Source organism: Cricetulus griseus, assembly GCF_003668045.3.
Source record: "Cricetulus griseus strain 17A/GY chromosome 1 unlocalized genomic scaffold, alternate assembly CriGri-PICRH-1.0 chr1_1, whole genome shotgun sequence".
NCBI classification, from domain to species: Eukaryota; Metazoa; Chordata; class Mammalia; order Rodentia; family Cricetidae; genus Cricetulus; species Cricetulus griseus.
In genome coordinates, this window is record NW_023276807.1 from 2,785,289 (window position 1) to 2,808,510 (window position 23,222).

General features: G+C 39.5%; 1 protein-coding gene across 1 annotated transcript in view; it reads right to left on the reverse strand.

The window, feature by feature from the left end:
- Gcc2 (GRIP and coiled-coil domain containing 2) overlaps nucleotides 1-23,222 on the reverse strand; it is a 40,757-nt gene that overhangs the window by 5,743 nt on the left and 11,792 nt on the right. The window contains exons 7-22 of the mRNA XM_027388354.2: nucleotides 23,082-23,154; nucleotides 20,437-20,537; nucleotides 20,244-20,342; nucleotides 18,534-18,653; nucleotides 17,850-18,014; nucleotides 17,468-17,572; nucleotides 16,703-16,865; nucleotides 13,905-14,005; nucleotides 13,740-13,817; nucleotides 12,441-12,578; nucleotides 10,743-10,864; nucleotides 9,110-9,286; nucleotides 6,498-6,715; nucleotides 4,186-4,380; nucleotides 3,085-3,239; nucleotides 1,371-1,572 (exon numbers count right to left, since the gene is read on the reverse strand). Coding sequence (XP_027244155.1) covers nucleotides 1,371-1,572; nucleotides 3,085-3,239; nucleotides 4,186-4,380; nucleotides 6,498-6,715; nucleotides 9,110-9,286; nucleotides 10,743-10,864; nucleotides 12,441-12,578; nucleotides 13,740-13,817; nucleotides 13,905-14,005; nucleotides 16,703-16,865; nucleotides 17,468-17,572; nucleotides 17,850-18,014; nucleotides 18,534-18,653; nucleotides 20,244-20,342; nucleotides 20,437-20,537; nucleotides 23,082-23,154 — 2,212 coding nt within the window. The remainder of the gene's footprint in view (nucleotides 1-1,370; nucleotides 1,573-3,084; nucleotides 3,240-4,185; nucleotides 4,381-6,497; nucleotides 6,716-9,109; nucleotides 9,287-10,742; nucleotides 10,865-12,440; nucleotides 12,579-13,739; nucleotides 13,818-13,904; nucleotides 14,006-16,702; nucleotides 16,866-17,467; nucleotides 17,573-17,849; nucleotides 18,015-18,533; nucleotides 18,654-20,243; nucleotides 20,343-20,436; nucleotides 20,538-23,081; nucleotides 23,155-23,222) is intronic.

The following is a 23,222-nucleotide window of genomic DNA, read 5'->3' on the forward strand; positions in this document are numbered from 1 at the left end:
TTTGGAAGAACAGCTGGTGCTCTTAACTGCTGAGCCATCTCTCCAGCCCCAGTGAATGGTATATTCTTATACTGAGTATTTTGTTGTTGTTTGAGATAGGGTCTGGCTACATAGCCCTTGTGGTTTGGTATTTATTCTGCAGCCCAGGGAAAACTTGAACTCTTGGCATGGCCCTGCCTCAGCCTTTTGAATGGTGAGGTTATAGGTACCTAGGACCATGCCTTGCTTCATTTGGTTACTGTTAATCGTGGCTATTCAACTTTTCAACTTGCACTGTAGTAAGCAGAAGTGAGAGTTTTGTAAGGACTGAGACCATTCTTCATTAGGAAGACATGCTGCATGAAAACAGATTTAAAGGAACCACCACCAATACTCATTATGAAGTAATCCCGTCAAACATTGACCATGAATCTCATCAATCCTAGATCCACATCTCCTGAGGCACAGCCCCAGCATGTTAAAAATGTAAAATGTCTGGTGAGAGCCAAAAGGTAAATCTTACTAAGTATACCAAGTAACTGAATTCCAAGGGCTATTCTCTTTCTTTCTTCCTTCCTTCCTTCCTTCCTTCCTTCCTTCCTTCCTTCCTTCCTTCCTTCCTTCCTTCCTTCCTTTTATATATATGAGAGCTACAGATGGTTTTGAGCCACCATGTGGTGGCTAGGAATTGAACTCAGGAACTCTGGAAGAGAAGTCAGTGTTCTTAACCACCACGCCATCATTCCAGCCCCCTCAAGGGCTATTCTAAATGTATTAGTTTATTCAGGAAGTATAAGGGATAGAGGAACATGTTAAAGAGAATTCAGATGAGAACATCAGTCACAAGTTGGTATCTATATATTCTGGGCTTAGTATTGCAATTTCATGCACAGTAAGTACACAGTGATGTGAACTGATGTGAACATTATATTCCACTACAGGACAGTATTAACTCTGCATGCACGTGAAAAGTGGACTGCTAGCCACAGACGAAGTATTGGGTCACACGACCATTGTCCCTTTACTGTTTGGGAGTGGGAGTAGGGTAAGGGGAGGTGAGCAATGAGAAAACCATCACACACACACACACACACACACACACACACACCCCAAAACACATCCAACTCATCACCAGGATAGAAATGTATTTCAGAGATGGAAAGTCAAGCTAAGCATTATAATGTATTTTACAAAGTATTGAACTCATTGATGTATTACAACTGCCTCAAATGTTAAAAAGCTAGCTTTTCAAAGTCTAGTTACATGTGTGACAAAACTAATCAAAGTAAACAATTTAAATAGAAAAAAATTGCACACACACATCAATTCTTAAGCTAGACCAATGGTTAGCACAAATGGTCCCACACCAGTGACTGCCTCCTGCCACATACCTTGAGCCACCGTGGCAAGCTTTCCCTTTTCTTCAGGGCTCAGCTGCAGCATTGTGTCTATAACAGGAAGAAGCCTCTCTCTTTCACTACCGGGCTTCAGGAAAATGAACCGCAGCAAGACATTCTTCAAGTACTCCAGGTTAGCTACAGACTTCTCTCGCTCCTGATTTCTTTCCAGTCTTCTTATTTCACTTTTGAGAAGCTAGAGTTAGAGAGATCAGTTTATCAGTGGGTTTGGGAACTTTTGGTTGAATACAATAAACTGAACACAAACATACTCATTTTTCTCCCTGAGCAATTCCCTACCTCATGAAAATAAAAGTGGAGTTGAGAGGGAAGAAAAGAGTGAGAACTATTAACAAACTCCAAGAAGACAGGGGAGAGATGAACAAAGAAAATGATTAGCCTGACAATTTTCCACATACCACCAAGAAGAGCAGGCAGGTGCATCCAATGGAAACAGAGAAATCCTGCCTCAGAAGCACAGGAATCCCAGAAATGCTGAAAACTGGGGAGTGATGGGAAGAACTACGTCAGCAACTAGAACCATAGGCTGGTACAAGTACACTTCTGCCTTCTACTTGGGGCATGAGCTGATGTGAGCAGGGGGAGTCTGGAAGCAGGTGGGGAGGCAGACACCTGCAGCCTCTGTTGATCCTTCACCTGCCCTGCTTGCAGAGCCAGGCTCTCAGGATGCCCAGAGCAAACAGCACTTTAGCAAGACAAGCTCAGCTCAGGAACACCAAGGAACACCAGACTACGTCTCACCATGTAGCTGCAGCTAACCTGGAATTCTGGAATTTGTTCTGTAGAGCAGGCTGGCCTTAAAATCAGAGATCTGCCTACTCTGACTCCCAAGTGCTGGGATTAAAGGTTTGTGTCCCTATGTCTGGCTCAGTTTCTTTTTTTCAAAGGTCCTTATGAAGATTATATAAAAGTAACCTGCAGGCCTTGGATTATTATTCTGAGGGGAAGGAAATATCTCATTTGACAGTTACAAGCTGTCCTACACATTTGTAACCTCAGCATTCAGGAGGTAGAGGCAGAATAACCAGATATTCAAGGTTATCCTTGGGTACGTAACAAATTCAAGGCCAGCCCTGGGTTTGTCTCAAGAAATAGGAGGAGGAGAGGAAGAGAGACAGGGAGAGAGGGAAAAGTGGAGGGAAAAAAAAGGGAAAAGAAGGAAAGAGGGAGTGGAGAGGAAAGAGAGGGAAGGTAGGAGGAAGGGGGTGCCTTGCATTATTGGTGCTCTGCTATTTATCCTTAGGACTCAAGGACTATACTCATGTTTTACTTAAGTATATGAGGAACAATGACTTGTCAATGTCTACCCAGTTGCTATACTTAAGCTTTCTTAGAAAAAGTAGTAATTATCTAGGCAGTGGTGGCGCCCACCTTCAATCCCAGCACTCGGGAGGCCGGGGCAGGCAGATCTCTGTGAGTTTGAGGCCAGCCTGGTCTCCAGAGCGAGTGCCAGATCAGGCTCCAAGCTACACAGAGAAACCCTGTCTCAAAAAAACAAAAACAAAAACAAAACCCTGTATCTGTTTAACAAATATAAAAGCAATAGTATCATGAGGAATCTAATATAAAGAATCCAGATACTATGGATACATCTGAAATGTGAACTTGTAAAATGAGGCAATTTACACAAAGGGTTAGAAAAGTAACTGTCTCAGGGCGTGGCAGGGCAGCTAGGCTCCGCCCCCACCTTGATTTGCTCCATTAGGATGGCGTTGGTGGCCTCTGTCTCCCGAAGCAGTCCATTTAGGTGATCTGCACTCTTTGTGGTGGAGCTGAGCTTCTCAGCCAATTCTTCTTTGGTAAATTCAGCATGCCATAAAGAGGGTTCTGCAAGATGCTGTTCTAAAAGTTAATTTTCACAATCAGAGATTACAGACTCCAGATAAAAAATTAAATATCTTACTTTATAACACATAAATCTACTCTTTGTTATTCATCTATGATACACCTCAGCTCCAAAGTTTCTAGTTGAATGTAGTGCACAAATAAGACTGAATTTCTGTCGCAGTATGAACAGTTAGGCTCTATAAGCCCCTCACAGTTTATGCTTTTTATATATTTTACATATTTTGGTGATGATGGGGAGTCTAATCCAAGACCTCACATATGTTAGGGAGCACTGGATTCCCAGTGTGAGGTAGTACTGGAGGTGGGGCCTAGTGGAATAAAGTTGGATCACAGGAGGCGTGCCTTTGGAAGGGATGCTAGAAGCCTGGCTCTTTCCTGTCCACTTACTGGCTGCTGTTGGTACTCCACCATGATGCTGTGTCTTGCCAGTGTCAAATTGCTAGAGTCAAGTGTCCCTGGCCTGAAATTATAAGCTAAGGCAAATTTTTCTTCTTAAGTTAACTTTCTTAAGGATTTTGTCACAGTAGCTGAATGGTGACTAACACAATATTGGATATAAACATGGTCCCAGAGCATTAGAAAGACGAGAAACCCCTTGAATTATGAACAGTAATATTCATTACAGGTAAGAACAAAAAGCATACCAAAACTATATTTATATATTTAGTACAGCATATTTATCAATACTTCACTGTAAGGAATAAACTGAAACTGTTAATTTCCTGGAGGGTGAGGCAATAGTTCATTTACTTTCTAATACAGGACTTCCCATCATCCACTTCTGGTTCAGTCCTATACCTGTGTTTAAGTTTTTAGTTTTTAAAGAGATCTGTTTCATACTATAGGCTCTTTTACTGGAACAGCTCAAAAAACATAAAAATTAGAGTAGTGTTTATCAAACAAGACAGCTAAGTTAAACCACTCACACTAAGCAACCTACCAAGCTTGGTGTCAGGAGAACTAAGCAGCTGTTCTAAAGATGGAATGTGTGTGCCAGCCGAAGACACAGACTCGCTGTCAGTTGTCTCCATTCCTTCTCCCTCCTCTCGGGCCACAGTGTGCATGTCCAGAAGCGGGAGGTCTGTGTTTCTTCTTTCTCGAGGGTTTTTCAAAGGTTGGTGGGAAGAAGCAGGGCCTATTAAATATTTTTAAAGGGTAAGTGAAATTGTTAAAGACCGATGGATTTGACCCTAACAAGATAGCTGGGCGGTGGTGGCACACGCCTTTAATCCCAGCACTCAAGAGGCAGAGGCAGGTAGATCTCTGTGAGTTTGAAACTAGCCTGGTCTACAAGAGCTAGTTCTAGGACAGCCTCCAAAGCCACAGAGAAACCCTGTCTTGAAACACTGAAAAGTAAAAAATTAAAAAGAAAAAAATTAAAGACAGCCTTGAGTGTGTCAAATGTTAACAAATTAAACAAATGGTGTCTGAAGAAAGGATGCTAAATAGTTACAAACATTTAGTCACTTTACATTGAGCTATGCTAGTTATCCAACAGAAACAAACCATCCATAGGTACTTGCTGGACAACCGTACTTCCCTCTGCTTCTGGGTTGGCGGTCTCCATCACTGCCCTGTCACTTGGTTGGTGCTGAAGTGTTGCCTGCTCACATCTACAGTGTTCAGACAACAGAGCCCAGACCTCAGTTATAGTTCATAGAATTCTTGGGCCTTTCATCCTAACATTTGGTTTACATATTGAGTCACAGGCCAGCCACCGTTACATGGTATGATTTTGTCTCAAAAAAGGAAGAAAGGATTTCTTGCTTGCTTATAATGAACACTCACGTAGAACTGTGAGGCTCATAGGACACTTCCAAATGCATTACTTGATTAACTCCTAACTCTATGCAAGGGCTCACAGCTTAATCCAGGATTTTTTTAAGCTTCAAAGTTCATTTGTTTTCAATATATGAACTGTTTCCCCAGTCCTTTTATCGATCAGTTAGCCTCTGGCTACTTTTCTGGAGCATTTCCCTGGGTTTCTGATTTTTTACCAACTGCTGACTCCTCCATTACAATCTGTTCTTTGGCTGATACCTCCTTTTAAACTCTTGGTATAAGTTAAATTCCCCTAAAGTTAGTCTTGACCTTGTTAAGTGACTCACGCCTGCCAGTGCTCCAGTGACTTTTTCAATGGGAAACAAAGCACCATGAGCATAGGACTAAAAATCTCCATCATGACTGGTGTTCTCTTGTCTCTTTCTGGAAGCAGAATGGAGGGTACCAGGTGAGGCTAAATGACTGACAATTCTACCTCATTAAAATCTGAAGAAAGAGCCAGGTGGTGGTGCATGCTTTTAATCCTAGCAGAAGCAGAGGCAGGCAGATCTCTGTGAGTTCAAGGTCAGCCTGGCCTACAAAGTGAATTACAGGACAGCCAGAGCTGTTACACAGAGAAACCCTGTCTCAGAAAGAAAATCTGAAGGAAGAAGCTGCACTGAGAAAAGATTGGACAAATACAGTCAATGCTGCCCCAAAGCTTCTGATCAGGAACACATGCATTAGAGGGCAGAGTGGGTACCAAGTGATAGATGCCAGAATCAGGTCTCATGCCATGAGACTGATAGGGATATGTGTAAGACAAAGGAAAAAAATACATTAGACAGAGGGTTACATAATTATGAAAATCAGTAGTCTAAGTTGTGTAGGCTGCTATAAGTATAATCATGAAGGATTCAAATGATTCAGATTTATTTCCAGTAAGCAAATCCATAATTCATTAACCATAGAACTGACACAGGTTGCTATTTCTTTAAGTTTTACTTTTTTCTCTTTTTTCTGAGACAGGTTTCTTTGTGTAGCCCTGGCTGTCTTGGAACTCTGTAGACCAGGCTAGCATTGAACTCACAGACATCTATCTGCCTCTGCCTTCCCAGTACTGGGATTAAAGGTATGCACCACTGCCTGCTAGGTTTCACATATTTTTAGCCAATTACGATTTACTTATTTTTTATTCTTTTGTATCTCTAGGTGTTCTGCATGTACGCCTGTGTACCATATGCAGACAATGCCCTCAGAAGCTGGAAGGGCATTGGATTCCCTGGGACTAAAGTTGCAGATGGATGTGAAGCACCATGTGAGCGCTGGGGATGAAACCCAGGTCCTCTGGAAGAATGGTCAGTGCTCTTAACCACTGATCCATTTCTCCAGCCTAATAGTTTATTTTCTCGTGAATTTCCGAACAACATCTTAAGTGTCACACGTATGTCAGAACATGGAAAGCCAATCCTGCCACAAACACATACATACTTCTTGTGGATGGCTCACTCTTGAGCTGGAAGAGCTGAGCTTCCACTTTGGAGAGCTGGTGCTGCAGGGTCTCCACGGTCTTTCTGTGCTCGTCCTGCAAATGTCGGACTTGGTCTCGGAAGCTGTTACGGAGTGCTTCATTCTGGGCTGTCAGTTGGCACACTGTCTGGGCGTGTTCAGACTTCATCACAGTGTTCTCGGATTGAACTGAACACAACCTAAAGGAGAGAGTTTAGTTCATGAGGTCATTGAACTACCCGTGCTCATCCAGCCTCTTCAGCTGGATTCTCCAAGGGAAGCCCTGGGTCATCTACAGAATGTGCAAAGCAACTTCTTCATCTCAGAGAGGGTATTGGCTGCATCACCATCTACATCACTAATCAGCTGTTATCTGTTCTAAACCATTTCCTGTGCTCCACAGAGAGACTGTCATGTGCCTCAATAAAAGTAAGAGGCTTGCTTCACGGTTCACTGAAAAATAGAGGACTTTTTTTTTTCCATAAAAACTGATGAAATTTTGAGCCTCAACTGGTAGAGTGCTTGCTTACCTAGCATGCAAGAAGCCCTGGGTTCAGTTCCCAGAACCATATGAACTGGATATATTGGTATAAGCCTGTAACCTCAACACATGGGAGCTGGAGGCAGGATCAGAAATTTGAAGTCACCTTTATCTACAAAATGAGTAGATGAGACTAGCATTGGGTACAGAAAATCCTGTTACACAATTAAAGACACGCACACATACACAGAGTTATCCTACTCCTTCATGTTACTTTATGTGGGTAGCTCATATAAACATAAGATTAATCTAGTCTAAGTTACCTTGAACATGTGAAAAAGAATACTTTTCATAAAGACAGTTTTTGAGTGAATTAACATGAAACACTCAGGCCTCAGAATTGTTAGATTACCTTGTAAAACATAAATAAACATCTAGCTTTCATACTACAGCTGCTGACTCTTTAGCAGTGGTCCTGGGAATTAGCTGCTATCAGCAGCTCTCCACAGAGTTTTACAGTTGGGCTGACACCAGCCAGCAAACCCACAATCTGGAAGCAACTACTTTTATTTATTTAGTTTCTGCTTTTTATGATTATTGTGTGTGAGTGAACGATGGCTGTATTATGGCACGCATATGGCAGTTAGAGGGCAATTCTGTAGAGTCAGTTCTCTCCTTTCACTCTTACCTGGGCTCCAGGGACTGCATTCCTGTCACCAGGCTTACACAACAAGTGTCTATTTGTTGAGCCATTTCAGCAGCCTGAGCAGCTACATTTCAACAGTTTATTTGTGCCCTTGTTATTTTATGTTTGGTTTTTGCAAATCTCAACCAGGAAATACACAAAATTTCCAGAATTATTTGCTTATAAAAATTAGAAGCAATTAAAAACAGAATGAAAGCTACCCTCTCCTGATTCTCATGCCTACTGTCTCAAACCTGAGTCCAAGGCAAATTGAACATACTAAACTATTGGGAATATACTGCAATACGATTTTTTTTCTGTTATAAATACGTACACCATACTAAGTTGTAACAGATTTAGTGTTTAATGGCAAAAAAAAAAAATCATCGTTTTTTTTTTTTTTAAAGACAGAGTCTTACCAAAACAAACAAACAAACAAAAAAGCCAGATAGAATCTTACTATGTAGTTCAGACTAGACTTAAGCTTGTTATGTAGCCTAGGTCTTGAACTTGAATGTTGAGATTACAAGTGTATGCTACCGTACCTGGCTTTAGAAAAAGGTTATCTTAATTACCAAATACATAGTGACTAATAAGATACTCTATATAGTGTTTTCTAAGCATTTTGTTTATAATAGTTACCAGGAATGTTAAGGAGGAACCATTTTCTGAGGGCCGGGGGATACAGTTCAGTGGCACAGCACTTGCTTGTGTTCAATCTCTAGCATCACACACACACACACACACACACACACAAAGTACATTATAGTGATAGGGTAAGGCTTCTAGCCTTCAGATGTTATCATGTTCTGAATTTACTAGTAAGCTAGCTGCTTGCAATCTCCTGACATGGAACTGCAATACCTGTCCTGACAAAAGCTTATTATTCTGTCCCCATTGTGACTTGGGTGTTCATATTAGTTGGGATCTGTAAGTTATACAGACATTAACTGGTTGGCATAATTAGTGAATAGTGACTTTAATGCTTTCTTATGGAGAAACACTTTTTTAATTTGACACTTGGCTTGGAAACTTTTTTAAAAGAAATTTCCTGATTAAAAGGCTGTAAGAGCCGGGCGTTGGTGGCACACGCCTTTAATCCCAGCACTCGGGAGGCAGAGGCAGGCGGATCTCTGTGAGTTTGAGGTCAGCCTGGTCTCCAGAGCGAGTGCCAGGATAGGCTCCAAAGCTACACAGAGAAACCCTGTCTCCAAAAAACCAAAAAAAAAAAGAAAAAAAGGCTGTAAGAGAATTTTAGCTGTTCTAAAAAAATGCTAAACATAAAAACAGTCTGAAGGGGAAGCTTGGCGGTAGGTCAGGCAAACTGACCAAGCCTCTGTAAGCACCTACTCCTTACTGACATCCCAGAGAGGAGCATAGTATACCAGGCTGCTTGCCTGGACCAACAGTTGTTGGTGGCAGCCTTACTTTTCCCGAAGTTCTGCCTCTTTGGTCACAGTCTCCTGCAGCATCCGGTTGTGCCTCTCCAACAGAGTGTCATGCTCAGACTGCAGTGTCTGGAGTTCTGATACATTGATTTGTAAACTATTTTGGCTATCCTGTAACTTGATTTTCAGTTGGTCAATCAGCATTTCCAGGTGTTCCCTACAAGAGAAACAAATAGTTTAACAATGTTTATGAAAGCCCTCATTTTGGGGCTTCAAATATATTTGCTGTTTCAGTGTCATACTCTTTGTTACTGTGGAAGATTCTGAAGAAAATATAATCAATTAAAATAATTTTTTTTTTTTTCCCTGAGATAGGGTTTCTCTCTGTATTGCTTTGGAGCCTATCCTGGAACTCACTCTGTAGACTAGGCTGGCCTCAAACTCACAGAGATCCGCCTGCCTCTGCCTCCAGAGTGCTGGGACTAAAGGCATGCACCACCAACTGCCCAGCTGGAAGGAACTTAACTATTTTGAACCAAAGATTCAGGTATGTTCAAATGGTTTTTACAAATGATATTTACTAAGTGTTTCAATATGTTATCATAAGCAGGTATAAAAACTATAAATAACCAACCTCTACTACAAAAATCAAAATATTATGGTAAAAAAAAAAAAAGCAAAAAACAGATGGGCATTGGTGGCGCACACCTTTAGTCCCAGCACTCGGGACGCAGAGGCAGGTGGATCTCTGTGAGTTTGAGGCCAGTCTGGTCTACAGAGCGAGTTCCAGGACAGGCTCCAAAACAATACAGAGAAACCCTGTCTCGAAAAAACAAAAAGCAACAACAACAACAACAACAACAACAACAAAAAAACCCAAATCAAAACATAGATGTCACAGGTTGTCTTAACCCTCTCCTCTTCACTCATCTCTTTTTGAGACAGGGTCTTACTATGTAGCTTTGGCTAGACTGGAACTCACTATGTAGACCAGACTGGCCTTGAACTCTCAGAGCTCTCTCTGCCTACCTCTGCCTGCTAAGTGCTAGGATTAAAAGGTATGCACGACCACACCCAGCCCATCTCCTTTTTTACTGTTATATTTTTAAACAATTTACAAAGTGGATCTGGATGCTAATTTTAAATTAGCATTAAGGTACTATTCAAATCAAATGGAGGTGGTCAGAAAACTGTAATGTACATTTAATTTTAATGACTTCACGTTTACTATGTCCAGGTATTATTAAGACAAGATTTCATAGCTCAGAGACCACATTCTGGCTTCACTGTTGACTTTAACATCCTTTAGAGTTTGCAATAGAGTCTGCAATTGGTGCATAATTTCCTAATTATCAACAAATATGGTGACACCAAGAAATTCTCTGTTCGATGGGTAATCACACCTAAAGTTCCAGTCAAAAGCAATGCAAATGAGACTTTCTTTTTTTTTTTTTTTTTTTGGTTTTTGATACAGGGTTTCTCTGTGTAGCTTTGGAGCCTATCCTGGCACTCGCTCTGGAGACCAAGCTGGCCTCAAACTCACAGAGGCCCGCCTGCCTCTGCCTCCCGAGTGCTGGGATTAAAGGTGTGCGCCACCAATGCCCAGCTTGCATATGAGACTTTTAACCAACCTGGGAACAACCTGTTTGTATGAGGAAAACCTTAGACTTTACCTTTCTTGTTTAGCTCCCTCAGTTTCCGCCTGAGACACAGATTTATTTTTCTGCTGTTTTAGAACGTTATGAACTCGGACTTTGTAGCTCTCAAATTCAGAGGTGACAGCAGCTTGTTCTGCCTATAACATTTAAGAGAGAGAAAACTGTCACTATGACATGATCCTTCTCTGTCCTTTCAGAGGCTGATGAAATGAAGTAAAAAATTCTGTTTGTGAAAATGAAGAAAACAGCTTTATCCATTTTAGCCTTGATTAACTCTACTAGAAAGTGAGTTCTAGGGATGGGTATGCTAGCGCAACCCTGCAATCTCAGCACTCAGGAGGTGGAGGCAGGAGGACTGTTATGAATTCGAGGCCAGCCTGGTCTATACTCTGAGTTCCAGGTCAGTATGGGATATAGAACAAGTCCCTGTCTCATAAAACTAACAACAAACAAAACCTCCAAATACTAGACTTAATCAAAACAGAACCCAGTCCTGTTGGCCTGACCCTTTTAAAACTGCTAACTTCATGCTTCTACTACAGTAGACTAACTTATTACTCACAAATTTTATAACGACACTGTTTTCATTCATTACTTTATAATTTTTAACTTATATGTTCTCTTCTCTCCTCTCCCTCTGTCTGTCTGTCTGTCTGTCTGTCTGTCTGGTTTTTCGAGACAAAGTTTTCTGTTATAACAATTCTGGCTACTTGGAACTCACTTTTTTAGACCAGGCTGGCCTGGAACTCACAGAAATCCACCTGCCTTTGCCTCCCAAGTGCTAGGATTAAAGGCGTGAGTTACCACCTCCTGGCCATGTTCTTTTTATAAATAGGAAAAACTGATTCTCAAACACATGATTCACTTGAACTTCACTTTTAGTACACAGTAGTGAGAGTTAAACTGTGTGTTTCTGAAGTGATCTTTAGACTCCCACACTCCTGCCATGGTCATTTAGGGTAAAAGAGAGAATTCTAACAAACCCACAGTAAGTAATTAAATGCTTTGTATGCTGAAATCAGGGAAGTTGACCCGATAGTCATTCTATTAGAATGTCACAATTATTTAAACCTCAGAAAAAACTGCAGTGCTTTCCCTAAGTTTTTTGTTTTTCTTTTTAATAAATATGACATTTTTTTATTGTTGTTTTTTTTTGAGACAGGGTTTCTCTGTGTAGAAATATGACATTTTTACACATATAAATTACAAAACATAAATGAAAGGTAAGTGTACTCATGTTTTTACTTTCTGAAAAAAAAAATATTGTTAAGAGCCGAGAGATGGCTAACAGTTAAAAATACTAGCTGTGCAAGCCTGAAAAACCTGAGTTTGAACCCTGAAACCCATGTTTAAAAATAGCCAGATCAGAAAATATACATTTCCCATCCCTGTGCTCAGATGGCAAATCAGGAGACAGAGACCGGGGAAGCGCATGGGGCCAGCTGGCCTGGAGTACAACGTGCAGCAGCAGAAACAAGACAGACATTGTCTCAATAAGGGACGGAACCATCTCCTAAATATTGACCCCTGACCTCCACATACATGGTGGTATGTGTGTGCTCACACTCACCCCCCCCCACACCCAAAGATGTGAGAGTGTCCATGCTGTTGTTTAGAGCATCTGGCTAAGTGCTCTTAATTGCAGAACACTGCTAAGTGAATGTGGCCCTGCAGTAAGAATCCCAGTGGTGGTTTTGGTCCTGGAGGACACACCTTGGCAGTACGACTCTCTTCCTGAAGTGCCGCCACCCTCTGCTGGTATGCGCTCAGTGTGCGCTGGTGCTGCTCTGCAGAAGTCTTCAGGTGCTCATGGATTTTGTGTTTCTCAGATGTTATCTCAGCCAGTTGAATCTGGGGAGACAGATTAAATGGCACAACTAAATAGTGGTTTTCAGGCATTACAATATCTTTAAAAAAAGAGACAGCATGAATAATGCTTTCTCAATCTCAGCTTGATTTATTTTTCTCTTAAACTAGTATCTGCACAATTAAAGACTATATACGTAATGTTTAATTAAACACCATTAGACATTATACATTAAAAAAAACCAAATATTTGACCACCTCATATATTGCTTTTTAAAATTGTATTTTTCAGTCAGAAGATTCAGATGAAGTTTTTGGCCATGTTTATTTTATTTTATTTTTTTTTACAGGTTCATCTTTTTATTAGACACGTTAACAAGAGGCTTAGTTAAAAAGACCAAAGCCCATGTCATCATCAGACTCCATATTCTTCCTTCTTGGCTTCCACTTTCTTCTCCTCAGCTGGGGCAGCACGGTGGAGGGTGAAGGACCACCTGCTGGCACGGCTCCAGCTATTGGAGCAGGTCCACCAGCCCCTACATTGCAGATGAGGCTCCCAATGTTGACAATGGCCAAGGCCTTTGCAGACTGGCCAGGCCAGAAAGGTTCAACATTGACACCGGCTGCTTTAATGAGGGCATGTTTCAGACCGCGGGCAAGGTGCTAGTCACCAGATGAAGTGAGGGCCTCACCCCAACTTGGCCTTAGCTTCTTCGGAAGAACCACGTACCTTGGCGGCAGCTGAGGAAAGGGTCTGGCCATGTTTATTTTATATTCACTATTCTAGACTATTACAAACTCTCAAATACATGATAGTCATTTAGCACGGCTTCTGCTTCCTCAAAATGTTGAGTAATCTTTCTAAGTATCCCTAAAGGGTAACTTCTTATCTAATAGAAAAATTTCTAACAGGTAATTTTTCTTTTAAAACAAAGTTACTATTTTTTTATGTGTACAGATGTTTTACCTATATGTACCACATGTGTGCCTGATGACCATAAGGCCAGCACAAGACATCAGATTCCCTGGGGCAGAGTGGGAGAGGGGGTCCAGATGGTTGTGAGCCACCATGTGGATGCTGGGAATTGAACCTGGGTCCCCTGAAAGAACAGCCAGTACCCTGAACTGCTGAAGCAGCTCTCCAGCCCATCTATATGGCACTTTATTTCTACATGGAAAAAACTTTTCAAAAGTTAAAAATCTTACTTTATAGACTTCTACTTGCTGTTGGCTTGCTTCCAGCTCACCCTTTAAAGATGCTTGGAGTAGTAAGTGATCAGCTTCCTATAGAATGAGAATCCTGGTTAAATTAAACAATAAAGTAATTCACAACTGTAAGAACTAAAATATGGTAGTGAGAAATTAACATACTGCTTGCTTTGAATCTGCCAGTTCCTTTTTGGTTTTCACAAGGAGCTGTTTGATTTTGGTGTTTTTTTCTTCAGAGTGCTGTACTGAAGTCTGCAGGGAAGCTAGTTCAGGAAGTAATTTCAGCAGAAAGAAAATAAAGAGATTTTTACTAGTGAACATGACACACAAGTGACAATTTTTTTCTTCTTACTAACTTAGAAGAAATTAATTTTATCTCTTCACGAAGGGTTTTTCAAACATATCTGACAATGCCAATCACCCACCTCAAACACTTACCAGCACACCCTGACAGGTTCATCAAAACGCAGCTCACTGGCTACTTTCTGAATATGGGTTAAACAGAGCACACTTAGGCTCCTTCAGTCACATGTGGCCTGCAGTTTCATTAGCCCACCACACCGGTGTCCTAAGGAACCACCACAGGGACTATGTAGCCTTATGCCAAAATATTTACTACTTGGCCCGTTACAAAAATGTGCAAACCTTTGATCTGGATTATTTTAAAGCAAATCAGTTTATTTGTAAATATTTAAGTATATGTAGCTTAAATAAAAGCATACTAATATTTAGTGTATATCTGCCAGTAGTACTTTTTAAAAGTACTTCAAAAAAGCTAGGAGTAATAGTGCCAGCCTATAATCCCAGCAATTGGGAGGCAGATGCAAGATCATGAGTTTGAGCAAACCTAATATATATAAGACCCTGTCTCAGAAAACAACCAAAATGAAATACAGTTGTATCACACAGAAGGCACATAAGTGGGCATTTGCTTCTGTGATAGCAAGTCAGAGGCAAGAACATTTTTGTAGGATGACTGTTAATGAAAGAGTGTTCACTAAGGCACAGATCAAAATATAATGAAGGCAAAAAACAAGAAGAAAAGACAAATGTTCAAAGGTTATTCAAATTTAACAGGAATGAGGGAAGTTTCACAGGATGAGAAGCACTTAGGACTAGAAGGACTGCATGGGTATTCCAGCGGGGGCAGGAAAGGGAGAAGTACAGAAAGGAGTGCATAGCTGTGGTAAAATCACACGCACAGTAAAACATACTGCCCGTTATCTGAGAGAGAGTATGAACAAGCACCCATGTGGCTGCACCCCATCCCCTTTAGAAGACTTCTGAGGTTTCCTTCTTTACCATAACTCTTCAGCCCAACCTTCTGTGATCTGTATTATTATGGCATATTTTCCCAGCTTCTGATCATGTTGCTATCTGTCTTCTGGTTTCTATGATGCTCTGTGACACTCATGGAGAGTACAAAGGGACACAGGAAGCTCTGCAGGTGTTGACCTTTTTTCTGATTTCGCTGTGTGGTTTTCCCTTAGCATCTCCTTTTCTACTGCTGCCTCTTCACTTACATATCTCAAGTCTTAGTGCACGGTAGTCACTTCACAGGACTTCATGGAAATTCGGCTTCTGGCCATGAGGGAGTAACAGCGTCTAGACTTCAAACTCTGTGACAACATTTAAGCAACTGACTAACAACACCACCTTTCCCACCCAGACATTTGAAGAACAGACAGTGGAGGACTGAGACGGCAAACAGAGAAGGTGAGCTATGCTTCCCATCCTGGTTTTGTGCACGGGAACAACTTGTACAATGTGATACAAGAGTGGGAATCTAAACAGCTGTTGCTCTTGCTGAGATGAGACTAATGGCAAGGAAAAGAACAAAGAGTAGTGTTGTAATGCCAACACTTTAGATTTCACATAGGGCTACGATCATTCTCTAGCTAACAGCCAGAGTAAAGAAACTCCTTTGTGAACGCACAGGGATTCAGGAAGAGAATAGGACACACAGCTAGGAGAAAAGAAATGGATAGAAACAGACCCATATTTTACAGAGGTGATGGAATTAGCAAGCACAGACATAAAACAGGTATTAAATAAATTCATAGATTTAAAGGGAAATATTAACATAATAGAAAATCTTTGAACTAAACAGATGAACTAAACAGAACTTCTAGAGCTAAAAATGGCACTCAGTATCTCAAGTGAATTTTTCACTACATGAGATTAAAGATTAGATACTTCATATTCTAATCAGATCAGTGAATATGAAGACAGTAATAGAAACTTCCAGAAATTCCATTCTATGAAGTAACATTCACTACTCAAAGGTAATCAATGATAAACTCAAGATGTAAATAAACTAAAACTCTAAGTTACCAAAATCAAAGTACAGCAAATTAGTAAAAGGGGTAAAATGTTGCAAAAGTAATTTTTAAAAAAGAAAAAAGCAGCCTGGTGTAGGTGGCACACGCCTTTAATCCCAGCACTCAGGAGGCAGAGGCAGGCGGACCTCTGCGAGTGCCAGGATAGGCTCCAAAGCTACACAGAGAAACCCTGTCTCGAAAAACAAAACAAAACAAAACAACAACAACAACAAAAAGTTTAAAAAAGAAAAAGCAAACAGAGAATAAGACAAGGACCATTACAAGGTACAGACTTTGTAGGCAATCACTCTAAGACTGGTTCAAACATTAAAACAGCAGAGACTTAGTTTGCTATTTAAAAGGTCATGGGGAGTTGGAACAATGTTCAATGGTTAGGGTACAGACTGCTTTTTCAGAGGACTGGAGTTGGGTCCATAACTGCCTGTAACCCCAGTCTCCAGGGATTTGACTCCTCTACCCACTGTGGGCACCTACACTCACGTGCTTGTATCCATATACAGGCAGGCAGGCAGGTAGGCGCAGGAAGGCAGGCTGGCTGATTTGTATGAATAAATGAATCATGCTGCTTCCTATCATGTTAAGAGGCAGTTATAAAGTAAAATTAATTGTTTTACTCACTCATTTCTTCTTGTAGGTTTTCTTGCTTCTGTTTTTGAATTTTTATTTCTTGCTCCAAATCTTCTATCTTACTGTTTTTATTTGTTAACTTCTGATTTAATTCTTTCATCAAACGTTCGTAATCTGCTATTTCCATATTCATCAATGTGGTTTGTTGGGCATCCTGCACATTTTATGAAAGACTTACATATTACTAGGGCAGCTAATCTGAAACTGATAAAAGAATAAGCAAGTTTTATTACATTTTTCTGTAGTTTAGACATAATGTAAGTAATGAGGAAATGAGAAGCCCAACAGTTTGTAGTTCTGCTGTCATCAAGCAGTTTCTACAAGTTTAAAACTCAACTTTTTGAACTCCATTTTACTTGACTAACTTTAATCATAATTAGTAGTGTTCTAGTCTTAGGGAGTTCTCATTTATGAAAGATTAATATTTTAGGTAACATAACACCTTTTACAGAATATTTGAAAAGTAGAGAGAAATTAATTAAATCTACATGTGTTATACAGCAATTACACATGAGCCTAGGTTCTTCTGAACAGACAACTGTTTCAATTTACTGAGGCTAACAATTTATAAAGGATTATTTCAGTATTATAACCAATACTTAAAATATTTTTCCTGTGTACAGAACTGTAATTGTAGAGCTATGTTGTTCTATGAACACCTCTTTGTGAGGTGCTGGGAATCAAACCCAGGGCTTTAGAGATGCTAGGAGGGCATTCTGTCACTGAGCTCTCTCTCTCTGGAGGCTATTTTTGTACCTTTTTAACCAGCTCTAGTTCTTGCATGGTTTTCTGAAGCTGCTTCTTTTCCTTTTCAAATTGAAGTTGGAGTCCTTCAAGCTCATTTACAGTACTGACATGTTCCTAAAATTAAAGAACCCGCAGCACAATCAACATTTGTTAGAAGGTATAAAATACATACCATGCACAAAAACACAAGATGTTTGGCAATGTTTCAAAACTTTAAAATCTATATGCTCAGAAAGATCATAGCTTAGGACAGATTCTATAATGTAGAGTTGGTATACATTAAGGAATTTATAAAGGTACATAAATGTACCCATTAAAGACTCTTCATACAAGTAATATGTGATTAAAATGCCACTGTATACATGGGAACAAGTCTCAGGGCTATTTTTACCTTTATCTTCTGCTCTTTCTGAAGTTTTTCAGCTTCCAGTTCTTTATCTACTATTCCTTTGGCTTTCTGGACTTCTAAAATCTGTGCTTCTAACAACTTGGCATTAGACTGCAGTGTCTCAATACGAGCCAGGAGATCCTCGTTGTCTGAATTTAGCTTTTCACACTAGAATACAAATAACTCATTACTGTGAGTACATAGTAAATAAACATCTACAGATGAAATGCTGAATGAGAACGTTAGCACAGTATGAAAAGTGATTTCATAATGGACCCCATAGAATGACTGGTAAGTCAAGAATAGAATTAAAAACAACACTGCTGATATTGAGCTGGCAAACCTTACAAGCCAGAAAGCTTCTAAGCCTTCTACGGCGTGAAAAGCAGAAATAGAAAACCCAAACCCCAAACCAGGTTAACTGAAGCGAGCTGAAGTCTTCAAGCTCATGTACAGCAGTGACATGCTCCTAAAATTAACAACCACCTCCACAACTCAATAGTAAGAAAGGCTTAAGCAAAACAGGGCATGTTAGCTATTTAGTCACATTCTTCTCCAAACACAGAAAAGTGACAGAGAAAGAATTTCTGCTTCTGACTAGAGTTTAACTTTTTATGCAAGAGAAAAATGAGTTTAAAATATATTTACTATAATTTGCTTGTCTAAATTTATCTGATTCGAAATTACCTGACAAGTTGAATTTCTTAATTGTTTGGTAAGGTCTTCTATGTGATGTTCAAAATTATTAGCACGTTCTTTTTCCACATCCAGCTGTTCTGACTGCTTATCATATTCTAACAAAAGGTTCTTTAATAAAAAGAAAAGATTTAACTTTATTATGAAGCATTTACTAGGTCAGAACATATAATCAAGACATCTTGATGCCTTAAGAGTACATTTGAGATTCTTAAAATACTGCATATGAAAATATGAAAGTGAAAAGCAGCATGACAAAAGATTAGTACCCTTAATATATAAGATCTTACAAATCCATTAAAAACACAATTACAGTTTAATTATCAGCTTATTCATCTATCATGGGTCAGTTACATTAGGATTTTGCCTCCCCCTCACCCCCAGAATTAAACCAGGTATAAGTTTAATCTTTCAAATTTTTTTTTTTTAACTTTGTGAATTCACAAATTTTTTTTAGGTTCAGAAAAAGTATTTGGGGCCAGAAGTCAGTAAAGGGCTGAGGATTTTATTTTAGATATTAAAAAATGTTTCATACATACAGTATTTTGGTAGGTATAGTATAATAAAGACTGGATAGATTACATTTTTCTCAAATACCTAATTCTTTCTTCACTCATTTCTGTTTGCAAATCTGTGTGGCATATTCTAACTTAGTTGGCAAATGAACAGACTGGGAACAATTGGCAAGATTCCCATTCCGTTATATTACTAGTCTCCTAAGACTGTTAAAACTGTGGCCTTGCGTCTCTGTGCTTCAGATTGCTCACCTGTAAGCTGGTGACAAGATACTTCTCCTGTCCTGGTTCTTCTGAGAAATACACATATAAGACAGGTAAAATGTCTGGAAGACAGCCTGTCCTATGTGCTGGAAACCCTATGCCTTTTGTTAATCTGTCTGAGTCTGACATTAGAATTCTCCTGTTCATCCTCTTTTTCCTAGTCACCTTTCTACCCAGCATCTATCTTGTCCTTTGTCTACCTGTTACTGCTACTAGAATTTAAGACAAGAATTTAGGAAAGTCTCCCGGTCTATCTGGTTGACTAGCATCTGTCCAGAATTGGGAATTTAGCCCATCTACATAATTATTGTTGAATGAATAAATATATGAAGAAATATAATATTTACTTTGCATTTAATGATTTCATTAGATTTGAGAAAAACTGTAAGTCTTGTGTTAGTAAAGCAAACAAGTATATTACCTTAAAGTAATTATGTTCCTACTACTTTCCTGCTAGATCTTTCTGGAGTTTTAGGTATATTCACTTGGCTGTGAAAATATTAAATCACAGCAGCCATCTTTTTCTTACATTTTATTACGAGGAAATCCCCAAATAGATCTTACTTTTAAGAAACAGTAATTTAAAGGCACCATTTAAAGGTTAACTTTGCCAGGTGTGGTGGCACATGCCTTCGTTCCAGCTCTTAGGAGTCAGGTGGATTTCTGTGAGTTTCAGGCCAGTCATGGCTACTTAGTGAATCCCTGTCTAAATACAACAAAAACAAGATACTACCAAAGACCAACCTTTTATGCATACAATACAAAAAAACAAAAAAACAAAAAAACAAAAAAACCCAAAAACAAAAATAGGGACATTTCTATTTCATCAACTAACAAAAAACCATGTATTTTTTGTGTAAGTTTTATAATTCTAGTATACCTATTTGTTATGAATAAGGTCTGTTATTACAGGAACTTTTACCTTATAGTTTTCTGCTCCTTGGATGAACTCCTTCATAGAAGCAGACAGGCGGTCCTTTTCTGACCGGACAGATTCAAGTTCTTCCCTCAGTGTCTGGGCCTGTTGTAAACACAGTGAGTGCTTTTCATGTACAGAAATACTTGATTTCCCATAACACAGGACTCTGAAATCTTATGTGTTTATGTTGGCTTACCTCTTTCTTGTTAGAGTCTAGTTCTTTCTTTGCTTTTACAGCAACTAGTTTTATCTTACTTATTTTCTCATCCTTGTCTTTGGATTCTTTTTCCAGACTTCCTAAAATAGAAAATGAAAGGACTATATATGAAGTCAAAAGGAAAAGTAGTGAGATTACTTATCTTAACCCCCAAAATAATTTTATTCTTGGATACAAAATTTGCAGCTTGAACTTAACATTAGGTAGCTAGAATTTATTTTTGTAAAGAGAAACCTTAATTATTCATTAGCCAAGTGAGGTAAATTATGTCAAACTTTAAGTCCCCGTTAATGGTTCATTTTTACAGAGCCATTTCTTAACTACCTAGGAAGTGGAGTTTTTATGACTCTTTTTTTTTTTTTTTTTTTTTTGGTTTTTCGAGACAGGGCTTCTCTGTGGCTTTGGAGGCTGTCCCGGAACTAGCTCTTGTAGTCCAGGCTGGTCTCGAACTCACATAGATCCGCCTGCCTCTGCCTCCCGAGTGCTGGGATTAAAGGTGTGTGCTACCATCGCCCGGTGTTTTTACGACTCTTAATGTTGAGTATGAGAAGACTGTAGATGGTTTGTACATCAGGACAAGTAGCAAAGGTGTAAGGCCCATAAAGGTAACCACAGATCAAGCCTGTAAACCTCTCACCCTTCACCCTATTTGACTACCAGTGCTAGTTAAACTCCAGTTTAGGACATTACTTTTGTTATCTTTTCTTAACTCTGGTTAAGAGTTCTGCTCATACCTGTTAGTCTGGGTGCACCCATGTACCGTGAACTGTGTAGCAAAGGTCACTGTCACACTTTCATGTTTCATATATATCACACATCTCTGCTCCTGTTCAAGTGGATTTGTTTTTTTTCAACAGCTTATAACAAGAATATATCATCAAGGTTGAAGAAAAATGGTTTAGCATGTAAAAATGCTTGCTATGCAAGCCAGAGGACCTGGGTTTTATCCCTGGTACCCACAGTGGAAGGAAGAAAACTGACTCCTGAAAGTTGACCTCTGACCTCCACACATGGTGGCAGGCACAGCCACATACATCATACACATACAGTAGTAATAAAATGAAACCTATCATCAGTATATCAGAAATAATAGACTCTAAAGAGGGCAGGAGACCACAATAGGTGAAATACTGCAAACAGGCTTGTTTTCCCAATAAAACAAAAAACAAAAACCACAGTGTTCTTCTTATAGAGCAAAACCCTTCAAAGAGTTGCCTGCATATAATCTCAAATTTCTCTTTCCTGTTTTTCTAGAAGCCCACTACAACCAAGCCTTGGCCCTAGCACACTGGGAAACTGTTGTCTGTGTGCTTAACTCAGTGGATACCTCTCAGCATTCAGGACATCAGAAGTATCTACCTGGATGAAGGTTTTGCCATGTCTGTCATTTGCATATAATTTAACTTGCACTTTTGTTCAATGACTCCCTACCTACCAGCTGTTCCTTCTCAATCCCTTAGTTTTTTCTCACATTTAAAGATTGGAACTATCTCTGGTCCTTTTCTTTTTCTTTTTTTAAGACAGGGTGTCACAGTTCTGTGACAGTTGTGTCACAGCTCTGCTTTTCCTGGAACTTACTCTGTAGACCTTGCTGGCCTTGTACTCACAGAGATCCACCTGCCTCTGCCTCCGAAGTGCTGGGTTAAAGGTGTGCGCTGTCACCACCACCCTGCTCTGTCTTTTTTTTTCTATATTGCCTTGGTCTCAACCTTTGGCCTTTTATGTCCAAAACTTGACTATGTATTTTCTACCTTTAGGCTAATTATCCCAAGTCCAGATTTATGCATCATTCTAGTAGACAACTCACTTGAAATTGTACTTAAATTTAGTCTAAAATTGAGCATCCTACTTCACTTCAACCATCCTTGACAGAAAATTAGGAGTCATTCTGAACTCATTTCCATTCTCCATTCCTCAATCTAATCGGGCACTAAACCGAGGAATCATGGACACATCATCTAACATTTGTTAAGTCTATTTCTTCAGCTTTCAACTGGAACAAAAGAGCTAGTCCACAAAATTACTAAAAGGAACAAAAGGATACAGAGAAAGGTTCCACTCCTCTGTGCATTATACTAGTGAGTTTATGATCAGCCACCTCCTTGGGAACTTTCTGGTACTCCTTGATGTTATAAAGATAGCAAGCACCTGCTGTTCCTTCTTGCATTATACTTCTCATACCTCAAGACCCAATGGAAGTGATGTTTTTCTTAAAGCAGGCAACTTTCTATGTCAGCACTGTCTCTTGTTCATACCTAATTACCAAACTTAACGTCTTCCTATTAATGAGTTCTTTGAGCATACTGTCTGAACCCTACTTGCCTTGCTATTGCCATTATATAGAACAGCTGAGTACTCAACATGTCGAAGTGCATGAAATAAATCAAAAACAATTCACAGAATCAATTATGAAAGACTTACAACAGCATTTTCCTTTGGTTTAAATGACAGAAAGTGGCATTTGAAAGAGAAGGCAAACAGATGGCAGAGAACTGGTGAATGAGGAAAAGACAGCTAATTGCTGTATATTCAATAACTCATTAATTGAAACTATATTTCTCCATCTATCTTAACACTAATATTTGTTTAATTAATGATGACAACATATATAAAACCATAGTTACCTATTTTTTCTTCCAGTTCTTTTACCAATGAGAGTTGATCATTTTTTACAGAAGGCGATTTCTCTAAGGAATCCTAGATTTTACAGGGAAAAACAAACAAACAAACAAACAAAACCCTAAACCAGAATTCATTTAATTCCC